General features: G+C 39.8%; 1 protein-coding gene across 1 annotated transcript in view; it reads left to right on the top strand.

Moving 5' to 3' along the window:
* LOC130916594 (protein inscuteable homolog) overlaps positions 1-13,162 on the top strand; it is a 53,121-nt gene extending 39,959 nt beyond the window's left edge. Inside the window, exons 8-13 of the mRNA XM_057837443.1 lie at positions 38-209; positions 1,028-1,206; positions 1,289-1,355; positions 2,773-2,928; positions 9,305-9,381; positions 11,227-13,162. Coding sequence (XP_057693426.1) covers positions 38-209; positions 1,028-1,206; positions 1,289-1,355; positions 2,773-2,928; positions 9,305-9,381; positions 11,227-11,355 — 780 coding nt within the window. The 3' untranslated portion in view covers positions 11,356-13,162. The remainder of the gene's footprint in view (positions 1-37; positions 210-1,027; positions 1,207-1,288; positions 1,356-2,772; positions 2,929-9,304; positions 9,382-11,226) is intronic.
* Positions 13,163-17,096: the final 3,934 nt, after the last annotated feature.

Here is a 17,096-nt window from a genome sequence, read left to right as displayed (position 1 = left end):
TAAACAGTGTTAATAATGGATGTTTGGCCCATAACAGGTTGACGGCATCCTGTGCCTGGCGGACATATTGACAGACAACGGCAGCGCGGAGGCAGCGAGGGCCGAGGCGGCGGCAGTAGTGGCGCAGATCACCTCACCGCACCACACGTCCACACAGCACCTGGCCAGCTTTCTGGAGAGCATGCATGACATCGTCACTGCACTCATCAGTGAGTGTGCAACCTTTCCCAGAATCATTCAAGTCATCATAAAAATAGAGGAGAATAATTAAACTAGGAGCTTGACCAACACACATTTCTTAACATTACATCTTTTACGCAATACCATGACAGGAAACGGTAGAGAGCTGGTTGACATGATGCAGAGGAGGAAGGTGGACATACTGTTTGTTCAAGAGAATAGGTGGAATGGGAACAAAGCTAAAGGTTTAGGAGCAGGGTTCAAGTTGTTCTATCATAGTGTAGATAGGAAGAGAAATGGAGTTGAAGGTATGGTGATAGAGGAGTTTGTTTGGTACACTCTGGAGGTAAAAGAGTGTCGGATAGAGTGATGAGCCTGAAGCTAGGAATCGAAGGAGGGATGATGAAGTTGTTAGTGGAGATGCGCCACAGTCCACAGGTAGCATGTGAACTTGGAAGAGGAGGAGAAATTTTGGTTGGACCTTGAAAAAATGATGCAGAACCTCCCTGGAAGTGAGAGAGTTATCATTGGAGAAGATGTCAGTTGTCAATGGACATGTTGGTGCAGGAAACAGAGGTGATGAGGAGGTGATGGGCAGGTTTGGTATTCAGGGGAATATGGTCAAGGTATTCACGGGTCAAATTTGTCTTCTAGTGTTGGCTGCCTCATCGGCCCACCTATATTCCTACTGTAAAAGATTCTCCAGGATTAAAAAGGTTACAGGGTATATGACTTCATATGCATCAACTGAACTTTTGTTAGTAATCTTTGCTAACCGTTAGGAAAGGTGGTAAAATTCGTACCTCCTTGGAGAATAATCTAATCTGGAGTTGTCTCTGTCCTTCAGACCTGTGCGAGAGCGCCTCCTGTGGCGAGGTCTTCCTGCTGGCTTCTGCAGCCCTGGCCAACATCACCTTCTTCGACAGCATGGCCTGTGAGATCCTGCTGCAGCTCAACGCTATTCATATCTTGTTGCAGGCCTGCAAGGACCGCCAGCGGGTGGACACGCCCTACTCCAAGGATCAGGTGATGCGTCACCGTATTTACGGAAAGTAAAAATAGACTAAATCCTGAAAATGAGCGATGACTCAAGATGTTTATATTTCAGGTGGTGACCATCTTAGCGAACCTCTCTGTCTTGGAGCAGTGCGCAAGTGAAGTCCTACAGGAGCAAGGTGAGCCAATGATAGATACACCTTTAATTTGAGTTGAACAAGTGGTTAGCAGTCTGTCTCACAGTTCTGAGTTTTGGGTTCAAATGCTTGACTCGGTGTGTGTTGTCCAAACCCTACTTGTGTAGAGGTGGCATATCCCCCTCTGTGCTTGCATTGTATTTTACTCCTACATGGGTGAATGAAAAATCTTTAGACATCATAAGAAAAAAAAACTTTTTTTTCCTAATTGCTTTGGTACATTTCTCAGATCAAAATTGAAATTCTCAAAACTACCTGTTCAATCCCCACAACATCGTATCACTAGTGCACATCAAAAAAAGCAATTTCTCATTTGTTTGAGCAAGTTGCAGATGTTTTTGTGCATCCATTCAAATGATTTTGTACAATTCTCTGCTATTTGCTTCATTATCCGTTGCATCTGTCATGATGGTCAAAATGGATGATCATGGGTCTCTATTAAAATAGTCTCACCACCCACAACATTTAGTCATTATTTCATTGCATAGGTCTTTACATGCAAAATGCATGAACATGTGGTCAGAATATGTAAACGTGTGTGCTTATTTCTAAGCATTTTTGTTACCTATTTTACGTAACTTATTATAACCTGCCAAAATTTGTGATAGTTTGGGACAATGTGGGTTTCCACCACGCCAACATAATCAGGGAATGGTTTGCAACCCACAAAAGAATGGTAATGGAGTTCCTCCCACCATACTAGTAGCTGGCAGTCAGATACCATTTTAATTATTTTCAGGTCACTCATTGTCAGACAGAAGTAGCACGGCACAGCATCACGCTAAAAAATAAGTCAAAAATATCAAAATGGCTTACCGCTTTATCCTATGAAAGACCATGCCAACCCAACAAAATGTTTACTGCATATGAAATGTGAATGGATTAACCGAGCTGCTGTTAAAAGTCCGCGCAAGTTGATTCATTCTTCCCCTTTTTTTTCCTGAGTTTTTGGTTTCGGGAAATGCATGAAGATCCTTCATATGTCGTAATGTCTAGAGTCGTTTCTACAAGTTCCAAAAAAGCAATGTGTGATCGGCATACTCGTTTTTGAAAGATTACCAGAGAAAAGTAGCAGAATTAACATGGTTTCTACGCGAGGGCGGGTCTATAATGTCCCCCTTCTGCTTTACTCCCACTTTACGATGCGACGTCACGGTCTAAAAAATAGCATGCGTGCGATACGCCATTCCATGGTTGTTGTCCAAGCACCATCCTCAAGATGGCAGCATTATGCAATTTATGGTCACAGCTGCTGCAAGACCCGTGAATCAAACTGTGCATAGAGTTGACTAGAAATACAAAACACACTTGTACCATACAAAATAAACAAAAATGCTACATAATGTATGACCTTAAAAGGTCCATCTGATTTTTTTCTGTTTTCCATCTCTGGCTTCAGGCGTGGAGCGACTGCTGCTGCTTTTAGGTGAGAGGCCGTCCTCCTCTAGTCCTTCTGAGGGTGCAGCCTGCGAGCGTGTGCAGCAGAAGGCCGCTGTCACACTCGCGCGCCTTAGCCGGGACTCTGACTTGGCACAGGCTGCCATCCAGCTCAATGGTACTTTTTTTTTCTCCATCAATTCATTTAAATCAGAATGAGGTGGACATGTTCTTTACATAAGGATGCTGGGGTTTGATGTCTGTTTTGTTTTTAAACTTACTTTTCAGTCAAACCACAAATTTACCCCTGAAACCAATTTCCCTTACTGCCACGATATTAGCCCTTTGAAACTGTCCCCTGAATGCCAAATTCTAATGAGATGCAATGTATTAATCATGAGTCTTTTTCAAGGTTTCATGTTGGAAGCTGAAAAGGAACTAACCATCATAGTTTAACCCTTTCATGCACGAATTACGAGGTTTTTTTTCATTGGCTGCAAATGGATGCCCAGTGTTGTTTTCGTCAACGATGACTATAACGAAAATATTTCGTTGACGAACAATTTTTTCATGACAATGATGAGACGATAATGAGCTAAAAACATGTCTTGGAAGACTACAACGTAACGACATGACTGCCTGTTTTTGTCTGACGAGACTAGAATGGGACAAAAATGCGCCATAGTTTGTCACATGTTCACAGTGTGTGACAATTTATGTGTAGTTAGCCTGCATCATAACAGTGTCCAGTTGTGTCACTCATGTCACGTGCTGCGCCGCCCAAATCACCCGCTGGTGTCCTCTCCAGTTTCCCTATTGCTTGTTTTGAGACACACAAGATTTGTCATCTTGGCAAGAGAGAATATGCAATGTTGCTTTAGCCTGTGCTGAGTGATCATCACACACTAAATGTAACTCGAAGTGTTAGCATAGCATTCATGTTTGCATTAGCATCATGAAAGTGTCCTCTTAAACTCTTGGACAACTTTTTTTTTACATACATTTCGTGGCGTCCAGGTGCTATGATTAAAGTTTTTATTTTATGGATGAAAACATTTTTATTGAATGTCGACTAAACCTAGACGAAATTAGTCTTGAGTTCTCGTTAAGAAAAACTAGACGAAGACAAACGCATTTTGAGATGACTAAAATATTCAATTCAATTCAATTCAATTTTATTTGTATAGCCCTCAATCACAACAGAGGTCTCAAAGGACTTTACAGAGGCAATATGATACACAATTAGAAATGAAGCAACAAAGATGAATAGATACAGTTCAAGTCCTGGGTATCCCCTATCCTTAAGACCCTCCATGCCGGCAAGGAAAAACTCCAAAAACTCCAGAGTCAATTGGGAGAAAAATGAGAAACCTTGGGGAGTACCACAGTCAGGAGAGATCCACTCCCAGGACGGATAGACAGGAACCCCAGAACGGCTAATGGAAATTAGCAAGCGAAATTATAGTCCGTAAAAATACAGTGGAGTAAAGGAGCAAGAAGAGGTCCCTCTAGTCAGATGAGACGGGGGTAGCAGCGAGGACGTCTATCCAGCCAGGGGTCCGGACAGTCAGGAGGCTGCAGCTGAAAAATAGCCCCTCCCCAGAGGGGAGGGGGGAAAGGGGACACCGGGTGACTAGTGATGAAGAGACTAGACAACTAGATATTAACATTGGAAAATAGAAATAAAGTAAGACAAGTGGTAGGTAGAGTAAGAAAAGGAGATAGAACTCAGCGGCTGTACTGCCCCCCAGCATTATAGCTTCTAGTGCAACTTAAACTGTGAGTCTATTCCGACTTCAACTAGCCTAACTATAAGCTTTGTCGAATAGGAACGTTTTTAATCTAATCTTAAATGTGCAAACTGTCTCGGCTTCTTTAATACTAGCTGGAAGCTGATTCCATAAAACAGGGGCTTGGTGGCTAAAGGCTCTAGCTCCGACAGTACTTTTATGAACCCTGGGAACTACCAGTAGACCTGCATTCTGAGATCGGAGTGTTCTGTTGGGGCGGTATGGAACCAGAGCATCGGTGAGATAAGATGGCCCCAACCCATTAATGGTCTTAAATGTAAGAAGGAGTATTTTAAATTTAATTCTAAACTCGACTGGAAGCCAGTGAAGTGCCTGGAGCACAGGGGTGATGTGCTCTCTTCTATTGGTTCCTGTTAAAAGTCTTGCTGCTGCGTTTTGGACTAGCTGAAGACCTTTTAGAGAGCTTTTAGGACAAGCTGCAAGTAGGGAGTTACAGTAATCCAATCTCGATGTAACGAACGCGTGAATTAATTTTTCTGCATCGCTTTTAGATAAAATATTTCTAATTTTGGCGATGTTGCGCAGGTGAAAGAAAGCCGTTCTACAGGTTTGTTTAATGTGTGCTTTAAACGATAAGTCAGGGTCAAATAAAATTCCTAGGTTTTTAACTGTGGCGCTGGAGGCTACACTTACATTGTCCAGAGTGACTATCTGGGCAGATAAAGAGTCTCTAACACTTTTCGAGCCTATTATAAGGACTTCTGTCTTTTCAGGGTTAAGTAGAAGATAGTTAGTGCTCATCCAGGTATTTATATCTCGGACGCAGGCGCTTAGTTTTTCTACTTGCCTGACCTGCTCAGGTTTAATTGATAAATACAGTTGTGTGTCGTCAGCGTAACAATGAAAGTTAATGCTATGTTTTCTGATGATGTTACCTAGAGGAAGCATATACAGCGTAAACAAGATGGGCCCGAGGACAGATCCTTGCGGCACACCATAACTAACTCTAGAGTACGATGATGATTGCTGGTTTACATTGACAAACTGGTACCTATTAGATAAATATGATTTAAACCAGCAGAGGGCTGCTCCTCTAATGCCTATGTCACATTCTAATCTCTGCAATAAGATATTATGGTCGATTGTGTCAAAGGCTGCGCTCAGGTCCAGCAGAACCAGGATCGAGACTAATCCAACGTCAGCGGCAAGTAACAAGTCATTAGTTACTTTAACTAATGCGGTTTCAGTGCTATGATGAGCTCGAAAGCCAGACTGGAACTGTTCAAATAAACTATTGTCCTGTAGGTGCTGACAGAGCTGTTTAATTACCACTCTTTCAAGGACTTTGGAGAGAAATGGTAAGTTAGAAATAGGTCTATAATTGGCCAGAATATCAGGATCAAGAGTAGGTTTTTTCAAGAGCGGTTTAATAACTGCATATTTAAAGGACTGCGGCACGTAGCCAGTAACTAATGAGGTATTTATTATATTTAAGATAGTGTCACTAGTTAGAGGCAGGGTCTCTTTAAAAAGTTTGGTTGGGATTGGGTCAAGGAGGCACGTTGATGGTTTGGAGGACATTATAATTGAAGTTACATCAATTTGGTCTACAGTGGTAAAGTTATTTAATATTTTAGAGGGGTTTATAGGAGATTCCGAATTCTTTGTCTGCACTTTATCAGACCTAATAATTGGAAGTGATTCATTTATTTTATTTCTAATAGTTGCGATTTTATTGTTAAAAAATTTTAGGAAGTCATCACAGCTAAGGGTGGTTGGGATATAAGGTTCTATTGAGGTGTGACTGTTTGTCAGCCTTGCTACAGTGCTGAACAGAAACCTAGGATTATTTTTGTTTTCCTCTATTAAGGATGAGTAATATCTGGTTTTAGCCGTGCGCAAGGCCTGCTTATATGTCACTAAGCTGTGTTTCCAAGCAGAGAGGGTGTGCTCTGTGTTGGAACGGCGCCAAAGTCTTTCTAATTTACGTGTCGATTGTTTAAGAGAGCGTGTTTCAGCATTATACCAGGGAGATGCTCGTCTCGGCTTGACAAACTTTAATTTGGAGGGAGCGACGACATCTAGGGTGGTACGAAACGTAAACAGAACACGATCAACAAACTCGTCATTAACAGCAAGGCCGGACATCACTCCTTCATAATTAGATGACATGGAGGCAAATATAGGCTGAATTATCTGTTTATACTCTGAAACAGAGTGATCACCTAATGTCCTTTTCATCTGAGTTCTAATCACTGGTGGTGGATTATCTTGAAGCACAAACCGAAAGGTAATTAGAAAATGATCAGACAGTACAGGGTTGTGGGGATGGACACTAAGATCACTAATCTCAGTACCGTAGGTTAAAATCAAGTCCAGGGTGTGCTTGTGACTATGAGTTGGTTTATTTACATTTTGAATGAAGCCAGTCCCATCTAGTAGGTCATTAAAGGCCTTACCAAGGGAGTCACCTTCATCGTCAACATGTATATTAAAATCCCCTACAATTATAATTCTATCCCAGCTTAGCAAAATACTAGATAAAAAGTCAGAGAAATCTAACAAAAACTGTGAGTAGGGACCAGGGGGACGGTAAACCACTATGAACAGAACTGGTTTTTGGTTCTTCCAGTTAGCGTCTATAATTGATAGTGCTAGACTTTCAAAGGAGTTCTAAATGTAATTAGCTTTACTTTTTGGGCTCATACCTAAACAAGAGTGTGATATTACTGCCACCCCCCCTCCACGGCCCGTGCTTCTAGCTGTGTGAAAATTCACGTGACTTGGGGGTGTGGATTCATTAAGTCTAACAAAGTCATCCTGCTGAAGCCAAGTTTCAGTCAGGGCCAAAATATGAATATTGTAATCCCCAATTAAATCATTAACTAACAGAGATTTGGGCGAGATTGACCTGATGTTTAATAATCCGCATCTTATATATTTATTAAGAGCTAATTTATTTTCACTGCTATCAGGGGCTATATGTATTAAATTCTTTGGTCTCGTTCCTATAGTACTCGGTTTTCCCCTGTTCACTATACGAGGCACGGACACAGTCTCTATCTTCTGTCCTGAATTTTGGATTTGTGACAGCTCGGAAAGAGGCGAGTGGTCACTACTAACAGTGTTATGTTTTACACTACAACACTGCGCCCGGGCCCCCACTCTCAAGTGTCACTTTGGGAGACTTAGTTTGGCGGCCAAATTTCGAGTTAAGAGAGCAGCACCGTCCCAAGTCGGATGAATGCCGTCTCGGCGCATGAGCCCGGGCTTGCCCCAAAACGCGTGCCAGTTATCAACAAAGACTATATCGTTTTCTGGGCACCATCTAGACAACCAGCGGTTAAATGATGAGAATCTAGAGTACATCTCATCATTGACCAAATTAGGCAGAGGACCAGAGAAAACTACGGTGTCCGCCATCGACTTAGCAAGTTCACACACCGAGGCTACGTTTAATTTAAGCACCTCAGACTGTCTCCGCCGGGCGTCGTTACCGCCTGCGTGAATCACGATACGGCGGAACCTCTTCCTACTCTGCTTTAAGAGTCTGAGGTTTCCTTCGATGTCACCGACTCTGGCCCCTGGGTAACACCTGACAGACACCGCCGGGTGCTTCACGTCTCTAACTATGGAGCTTCCAATTACGAGAGTGTCTGGTTCAGCCGGTGTGTCGCTGAGGGGGGCAAACCTATTGCTGACGTGAAGCTGCTGGTGCACTAAGGTTGTGCGTTTACCACTGCGCTTCCCCCGTACAGTCACAAATCCCTCCTTAATTTCCCCCGGCTGCACGGGGCTCGCTGGGGGGCTAACTGCGCTAGCAATCCTACTACTGCAAGCACGACCTGCCACTACCTGGCTATAGCTAGGACTAGCTTTCGTCTCTAGAGTGCAGAGCCGTGCTTCTAGCTCAGAAACCCTGGTCTCCAACCCTGAGACTAAGCTACACTTCCTACAGCTACTACTGTCCTCGACGAAGGAGCCAGGGTGCTCGCTATACATACAGCACACTGAGCAGAAAAGACGGGAGGACGAAGGCAGAGGGCTAGCCATAGCTCGGATAAGCTAGGCTAGCAAGATAGAGCTAAAGAGGAGAGGAGAGTAGTTTTAATCCACGATCTGTCCGATCGTGGGATAAAACAAAATAAGGAGCACTAGGAGAGCCGAACTAGCCTAGGATCGATTCTCCGATGTGTCCGTTGGATAAAACAAATTGAGGAGCACTAGGAGATTAGCGACTAGTAGCAGCGCTAACAAACAAACGATACACTCACCGGATGTGACGTCACAGGAAACAACCCACACATCTAGACATGACTAAGATGAATAAGTATTATCGTCCAAAAGACGTAGACTAAGACGAAAATTAAAAGGGATGTCAAAAATAACACTGGACCTCTAGAAAGATATGAGATGAGATGAGATAAGATAATCCTTTATTGATCCCTCTTAGGGGATATTCAGGCATTGCAGCAGCACGCAAACAGTTTACAATCAAATGTATTACATATAGTGCTGCCAATGGTGCTGAAACATGAGCATTTACAGCTAGTCTTCCCATTTTTAAATGAATTTGAGTTAGCCAAATGACCCTCAGTCAGAAGCATGTATCCCAGAATGGGGGTGCTGCTAACTTTTTTTGTACTTTTGGGGGTCAGATCATAGGGTAAAATTTGAAAAGGACATCATAAAAGCTATCGATTGTGGCTACCTTGTCATTAAACTTACTCTATTCTCTGTTCTAAAAGTAGCAGTGAGTGTGATGTTAACAATGTCTTTGAACTTTCCCTCTGCCGCCTTCAGCCGTTCCTCGCCTCATCGAGCTGTGCCGATCCCCGACAGAGCGGAATAACAGTGACTCTGTTTTGGTCGCTTGCCTGGTAAGTAGGAGGTGTGCGTTTGTATGTGTGCATGTGTGCGTGTCGACGCTAGGAGAACAACTTTGGGTGGTGCATTCAAATTTGTCATTTCATCTTTTGTCACACATCTGCACAACACCGCAAAAAAACAAAAACAAAACAAAAAACTACTGTATGTATACGTAAAGATTTATGCATATCAGTAGGATTGTGATATTTGTCAATTTAGTTTGTTGAAATCTATAACCGTAACTAAAAAATAAAATAAAAGGCCTAAGGTTGAGAGAAAAAAATTATAGGAGGACAAAATAAAATTGTCATGAGGATAAAAGCATAGATTTTGGTATTATACGACAATTCAATTAGAATATTTTATGGAAAAGTAATTATCATAAAAAATAGGTATTCTTTTCAATCTTAATGTTATGGGTAATTATTAACTTTTATGAGAATGAGAGAGGTATGAGAAGGTTGGAGAATTGTATGAGAAGAAAGTCCAAATATTGCACGAGAAAAGTTAGTCTTGTTGAAAAATTCAATTTTAGTATTCATCATTCTATTTTGGTGGAAATTTTTAAATGTTTAAGCCCAAGTAGAAAAAAAGTGTCTCTGGTTTGTGTATGTATACTTAATTATATTGATTTTATCTTCCTGAGCTTCTTTGCCAGATATGGTGTGTACATGTCATGGATACACACATTTATCATTCTATCTTAGGCTCCATCATTATCAGGACCAGTGCGTGGAGGTGGCCGAGAATTTAATTAGGCTGGAGCTGTCTTCACATTACATTGTACTTGGATGAGGGTGATTTACGATGTACATGATTTTTTCCCCCCACCTTCAAAGCTGCAATTTTATGCATCATTTATACAATTGTGGGCAACCCAGCTCTCACCCTTTAACCAATCAATGAAAACTGACTTTAGATTACCTTCAAAACTCAGACAATAGAATTGAACAGAAAATTTGTGTTTTGGGTTTAAAGTACCCATTTTTGGGAAATTACAAAACATGTCTACTTTGGCAAATTTATAACCTCAAGTCTTAAGAAGATAACCTTAAATATTGGTAGGCAGTAACCCTTTTATGCACGAATTATGATTTAAAAAAAAAAAAAAAAAAAGCTCTTACTTGGCACTCATTTAACTCAATGCCACTGACACATGAGCATTTACCGCCAGTCTTCCCAGTTTAAATGAATTGGATGTGTAGTGCCTTCACTGGCATGCAATAAGTTAAAAACTATGTATTAAAAATGACTTTAGAGTCTTACTTTGGGCTTTAACCAGCGTGTATTTCAATTTTTATTCATTTTTATGTAATTAGTTTTTATTAACATTGCATTCATGTATAGATGTATGTGATTAATAGATTCATAATTTGTCTGTTTAAATAACCAGAAATAGTCACTTGCCCTCAAAAAGGTTAAAAGTCTTAAGTTTTCCAAGAAAATATAAATCAGAATAAAGCATAATAGTTGCTCTATAAAGAGTGAAAGGTCTTAAGTTCCATATTTTGAATACCTATTCACTGTAGTGGCCACTGTCCCTGAAAGAGTTAAAATTAAAAAGTTTCTAGTCCATGCCCTCTGTTGTGGCCGAGTAATGCATCACTATTTCAAATTACTCTGAATTTATAATGCAAAATTACTCTGAACTTACTATAAACCATGAAAAAGAATAGGAAAAGTAGAAAGCTATACTAAAAACTGTGTTCTGATCTATATGATATTGGCTGGCCACAAGATTCACCAAAACTTGTTAAGTGGTTTGTAGCAGCAATGTCACCTTTGCAAAAGCTGCTTATTTTACACAGAATTTGAATAGTTTTGGTATATCTAATATATAGCATCTAAACCTGCAGGCGGCCTTGAGAAGGCTGGCGTCTGGATGTCCGGAAAGCATCGAAGCCGCCGACCATCAGCAGTTAATCAAACCACGGCTGGTGGACTCCTTTCTATTGTGTTCCAACATGGAAGAGAGCTTTGTGTGATGCTGATGTGCTAACATGCCAGACAAGAAAACAATTTGTGTGGAGTTGTGTGTATTCTCACATCAGGACCATATTTTCATGTCAATATTTTATTTATTTATATTGTGTATACTATGTTTATTGCAGTCCATGTACCATATATTTTCTCCATTTATTATCCATTTATTATTAAAGTGCTTCAAGTTGAGGAATGGTATTAATAGGTACAATTCTGAGAATTGGTTTTCAAGGGGGAAAAGTATCATCCAAATAAATGATAACATGAATAGTATGTTGTATTTTTTATTTAAGAAAAAAGAGCTAGTCCTACAAGAATGATGTCAGTTTCTATGATTACAAGATTTTTTTTTATACTCCAGAAATATTAAATCAGTCCTAATCAGACAAATAAAAACAAAATGCAGATATTTTGGGGAAAATGGAATCTTATGAAAATGATTGATTAAAGACAAATTTGGGGTGGGGAAAAAGCTGAATCTTACAAGACTAGACTATTCTATTTTACGTAGTTTTATTGCCATCTGGTGGAATGTGTAAATCTTTCCAGAGTAAAACCGTGAAAAGTATTAAATCAGACCACGAAAATAAAGTCTTCTATTCGGGACACAAATCTTAATAATACTAAAATAATGGTGTACCTAATTAATTTTATTAATCAAAACATCAATGAGATTTAGTTGTAATATTACATACTGTAAAAGAAGAAGCACGTGCTACGTATCTACAGTGGACAGCTGCCAATTTGTAGTGTGGACCTGCGGTCACCTATTCAGATTTTTTGCCCTCTAATATTTAAAATTTTAAAAAAGATTTTAAACATTACTTTTTCTAAAATGTTATTTATTTTACATTTGTATTTTTAAGAGGAAAGAAATAGCAAAATGCTGAGTGTCGTTTAATCAGCATTTATTAAAAGATAGGGGTCATTTAAAAAACAGGAAAAATACTTTTTTCATTTTCAATGGCCCCTCAATTATATCCTGTTTTATGCTATTTGCTCTCTCAAACAGTGGGGTCCACTGTATATCTTTACAGTTAAGAAGTTGCTGCCACCCTAGTTTGCACCGATGAAAAAAAAAAGGCTTTAGTCAATTTACTACCATCAATTAAGTAGTGGTGTCAGTTAGGATCCTTATAATAATAATATAAAAAACGATTGTATGAAGCTAAGCTTCTCTACATCAGTTTGTGAATGTCACTTGGGCAGTTTTTCAGTGTCTACATATGATTTTGCAAACTGATTCAATATGTGTACACAACAGTCATATGTTGTAAAAAGGAATCGATTTGTTAAGCACAATTGAATGTAATTCGATGAAAATGTAAAAAAAAAAAAGTTCAGTATGCCGTTTTGTAAATTTTTGTTTAGTAAAAAAAAGTCAACAACACTCATTCAGATCACAACTGATTGTATCTTTTTATTGCTTAAGGTCAATTGGAACTTATTGTGTTGAATGTCTTCGATCAATTGATCAATTAATTAAATCAATTGATGGCCCTTGAATCGAGTCATCGTATTGCATCATTGTCCAATGAATTGATGATGTATTATATTATCATGAAATGGCTCACTCAAAAAATTTCTGCCACCACAACAATACTTTTCTAGACCCGACCCTGTTTATGAAGATTCTGTGCATGATTTATCCCGTTGCTTGTGTTTCATACATAAACTACACTTCACGTGTTTGCCATCAATATTTGTCATGATTTACTGTAATGAGTCTTTTCTTGTTGTTTGAAAAGAATAATTGTACTCATCTAATAAAGACATGCAGCAGTGAATCATGGAGCTGTGTGATAAGATGAAAAGTTATTCCCCATAAGACTTCCTTATTTTCCACCCTGGAGCAAGCATTAATAAAAGAAAAGTGTCTGGGTGGCCTGTGAAGGTCTCACAATGTGTGTGTGCTACTTGATTGCACCCTGGGGGTTGGGGGGCAAAGTGGCAATTTTTTAAAAGTTAGCCAGCACAAAGTGGCACATAAAGAGCATTGTATTTACAGGTTAGATAGCATGGCACAAATAACACCTTGTACCCAATTAATGATCGTTTTGTTTTGTTTTTTCTTGTGGGAGCTTTTCCAGTGGAATTTTCCAGGAATTTTTCCATTTTGTGCACAGCGTCGCAATGCTGGTACCCTTACCTTAGTATTTTGCTGCATGACCTTTTAATGCAACCACGACAATCCAACATTTTGTAACTTTCATTGAGACTTCTCTACCATTCAGCAGGTATATTGACCTAATCTTCATGAGGAATCGGCTCCAGTTGGCTCAGGTTTGAAATGCGCAATCCAAACGATGTGGGACTCAGACCATGATTTCTGACACTGGCTTGCACATTTCTCTCTACCTTGAAAATTGTGTTATTTAATTGTACACTGTTTAGATTGCCAGATTGAGCAAAGCAGCAGTAGAAAAGAACAGAGCCCCCACCATGTTTCACTGTTAGGGACAGTCTCCTTTTCTTGTTTTGCTTCATATTTGTGTCTTTGAACATGTAAAGCCAATTAATGAGCTTTGCAAAAAAAAGTTCCACTTTTATCTTGTCTGTCCAAAGGACATTCTCCCAGAAGCTTTGTGGCTTGTCAACATGTAGTTGCGAACTTCCAGTCTCGCCTTTTTATGATTTATTTTCAAAAATGGTGACCTCCTTGGCTTCTCTCATGAAGTCCACGAATTTTACAATCTGATCTTCTGGGATCTTTTGGGCCACATCCAGTGTGGTTAGCTACAGGAATATGAGATTTTTTAATTATCTGCGCGGTTTTTGTCACAGGAAGCTGAGTTTTATAGCCTGTACCTTTAGAGCGCTTGTCTTTATTGTTGTTATTATTCTATAACTACTTTTCATTCTTTGAATAAGTTTTATGTGTGGGTGTGTGTACGGAGTGTGGGGCCTGTGTGGGGTGTGTGGACGTGTACGTGTTATTATTATTATTACTATTATTAAATATATACCGTAATTTTCAGACTATAAGCCGCCAACCACCAAATTTGACACAAAAACGGCATTTGTTCACAGATAAGCCACACTGGATTATAAACCGCAGCTTTCCTCACTGTTTTATGGGATATTTACACCAAAAGATATTAACCAGGAACACTTTATTTGACAGTGGCATCATAAGACTGTCATAAGACCAAATGAACCACCATGAAGCTTTGAACCAATCTTCAAGGAGCTTCATTTGGCCATCACTGCTCCCGTGGGGGTTACAGTCAACCTCAGTTGCCACCAGCTGTCAGCATGTTGTCATCCAACATGCCTCCTAGCATGCATTGCAGCACTACAGAGGTAAATAACAACCAAAATTCATGTTCTCTGCTAATTAGTTCTGCCTTGAGCATTAATGAATGCTTGTAACAGATGTCATTTTGTGTCATCTGACAAATTATCTCACTTTTGAGTGGATGCATAAGATCCGAGCTGGACATTAATGGAGTTAGGGACATAATTGGGCTATTAACTCAAATAATTAAACAAATAAGCCATACTGGACTATAATCCGTAGGATTCAAAATGAGGGGAAAAAGTAGCGTCTTATACAGCGAAAATTAGGGTAATATTTAAATTTGTCTTATATCATTAGGTAGCCGATAATATTGGCCGATAAAAGCATTTTAAAATGATACTGTATTAGATAATATTGACATCGGTTTTTGGCCAATATGCATATGGCGGTGCTGTCATGTTTGCTTATTGTCTGCCTGTATAATGAACGGCAAGCTGTTGATGTGGATCCCAATCACAGGAACAGTGAATGTTTGTATTTAATAAGTGCATCCAAGGGAGCACGCCTAAAAATGCGACTATAACAAATTACAACTAAGGGAGCACACCAGAAAACACAGATATAACAAAGTACAAAAATTCCAAAGTCCAATAGAGCACAAAAGTAAAAAATGATGAAACTAGGAAACAACCGTAAAAAGGTCGAGAAGCATGAAGATGATAAGGCACACACAGTGGTAAGCAAGGCAATCGTCTGACACAGCTGGGGCACAGGAGTCCTTAAATACAGTGTGCTTCCAATGCGTCACAGGTGCGTAGCATGACCCCGCTCATCCAGCTTAACCAAATGCTGGAATGAAAACAAAGGATAACAGAACACAAATATGACAGCCTGTGTTTCTGGTGTTTTGTCGCCCACTGCTGGTGCTTAGGTGTAATTCGTCTTGATAAGTTCCAGCACTTTATCCTGACATAATCATATGTCGACGTAAGCTCATTGCGAATAGAGAAAGCTAAATGGACGAGCTAACGTCTGCAGCTCGTAGCAGTTCTTGCCATCTCACCACGTTGTTAGTGCCTTTCCTTTGTTATCCTTCCTTTGTTTAATGTGCATGAGCATTGTGTAGTATTTTGGAGATGTGTATGTATCTTTTTGTTTGCATTTGTGGTAACATGCGGTTGCATTATTTCATTGCTTGCAAGCTGTACTACCAGTTGCTATTCAAATTGACACGTGTTTTGTTATATTTCAGTTTTACAAAATAGCATCAGGGCTCTCGTCAAGAGAAAGATGATCACAGTAAAGCCACTTCAACTTTATTCCAGCGTCTGAGTTCTCTTTGCAGCCTCATTATATGTCGATTAGTGTACCCACACACACATCGAGGACAGAATAAGTGCCTTATTGGCACTTTGCACTTGCACTTGATCCAAAAACTGATGTTTGTTCATTAACTATACTGTACTACTGTAACTAGGTTACTTTAAAAGTAATTTATCAGTTACGTTTTACCAATTTTTTCGCCCCTTGCTACCTAAACATAGGAATGACAACAGAAAAATGTCATTGCATGTAAATGACTTTCCGAGAATTGAATTTAAAGGAGAAGTTCAAAATTTTTCGAATAAGGCTTAATCTTGAAGTTAGCGGGAGTTTAATTAGTTGATGGAGTTGATTTCAACCGTCATTGATTCGTGCTAGCTTAGCCAATCCGGAGCCCTGAAACTAACATGTAACTAACAAACTGCACGGAATTTGTTCAAATCGATTCCAAGGACTAATTATCCCCCTGCCAACTCGAAGATTAAGCCTAATGTCAAAAATTCCGAAATTCCCTTTTAATATAAAGACCTAGCCGTTCAACGTTTGTCTATAAGTTTTAAAGGAATAAAACAAACAATAAAAATGAATGAAATGAACAAGAATCTTACAGTAGTATGCACTTCATAATGGGTCAAAATTATTTTTTGAACAGATCATTTGACAAGCACCTTAGAGATGGTCCTTTGCTCTGCTTAGCCAAAACTACAACTGAGGATGGATATTTAGAATTTCTTTAAACCTAAGCTTTCAAAAGCTTCAACAACAAGTGAGCTTGAACCGAGGATTCAACAAGAACAAGATGTATATGGCGGAAAACTCAGACAAGGCTGAAAAAGCAGTTTCTGCTTTTGCACCCCTGTCTAAAATAAACTGCTGTATTTTAAGCCAAAAGAACTGTTGTGTTTGATGGAACAGTATGCCTATATGCTGCCATAGCAGATTCATGGCGCATTAAGCCCCTAAACTATTTTTAATTTCCGTAATTTCCGGACTACAAGCCGCTACTTTTTTCCCTCATTTTGGATCCTGCGGCGTGTGCAATGATGCGGCCAATTTGTGCATTTTTCTGACGGCTGCCCGGGGCGCTCGAGCATGGAACGTGGGAGTGAGACACGTGGAATATAAGTGTCGAGGAAGATGCTTGTTTGCACTATGACCGGTGGTTTAACTTTGTACGTT

The sequence above is a fragment of the Corythoichthys intestinalis genome, chromosome 5 (genome assembly GCF_030265065.1).
Source record: "Corythoichthys intestinalis isolate RoL2023-P3 chromosome 5, ASM3026506v1, whole genome shotgun sequence".
Classification (NCBI taxonomy): Eukaryota; Metazoa; Chordata; class Actinopteri; order Syngnathiformes; family Syngnathidae; genus Corythoichthys; species Corythoichthys intestinalis.
The sequence above is the reverse complement of the archived record's forward strand: the minus strand, read 5'-3'. Positions and strand labels throughout refer to the sequence as shown.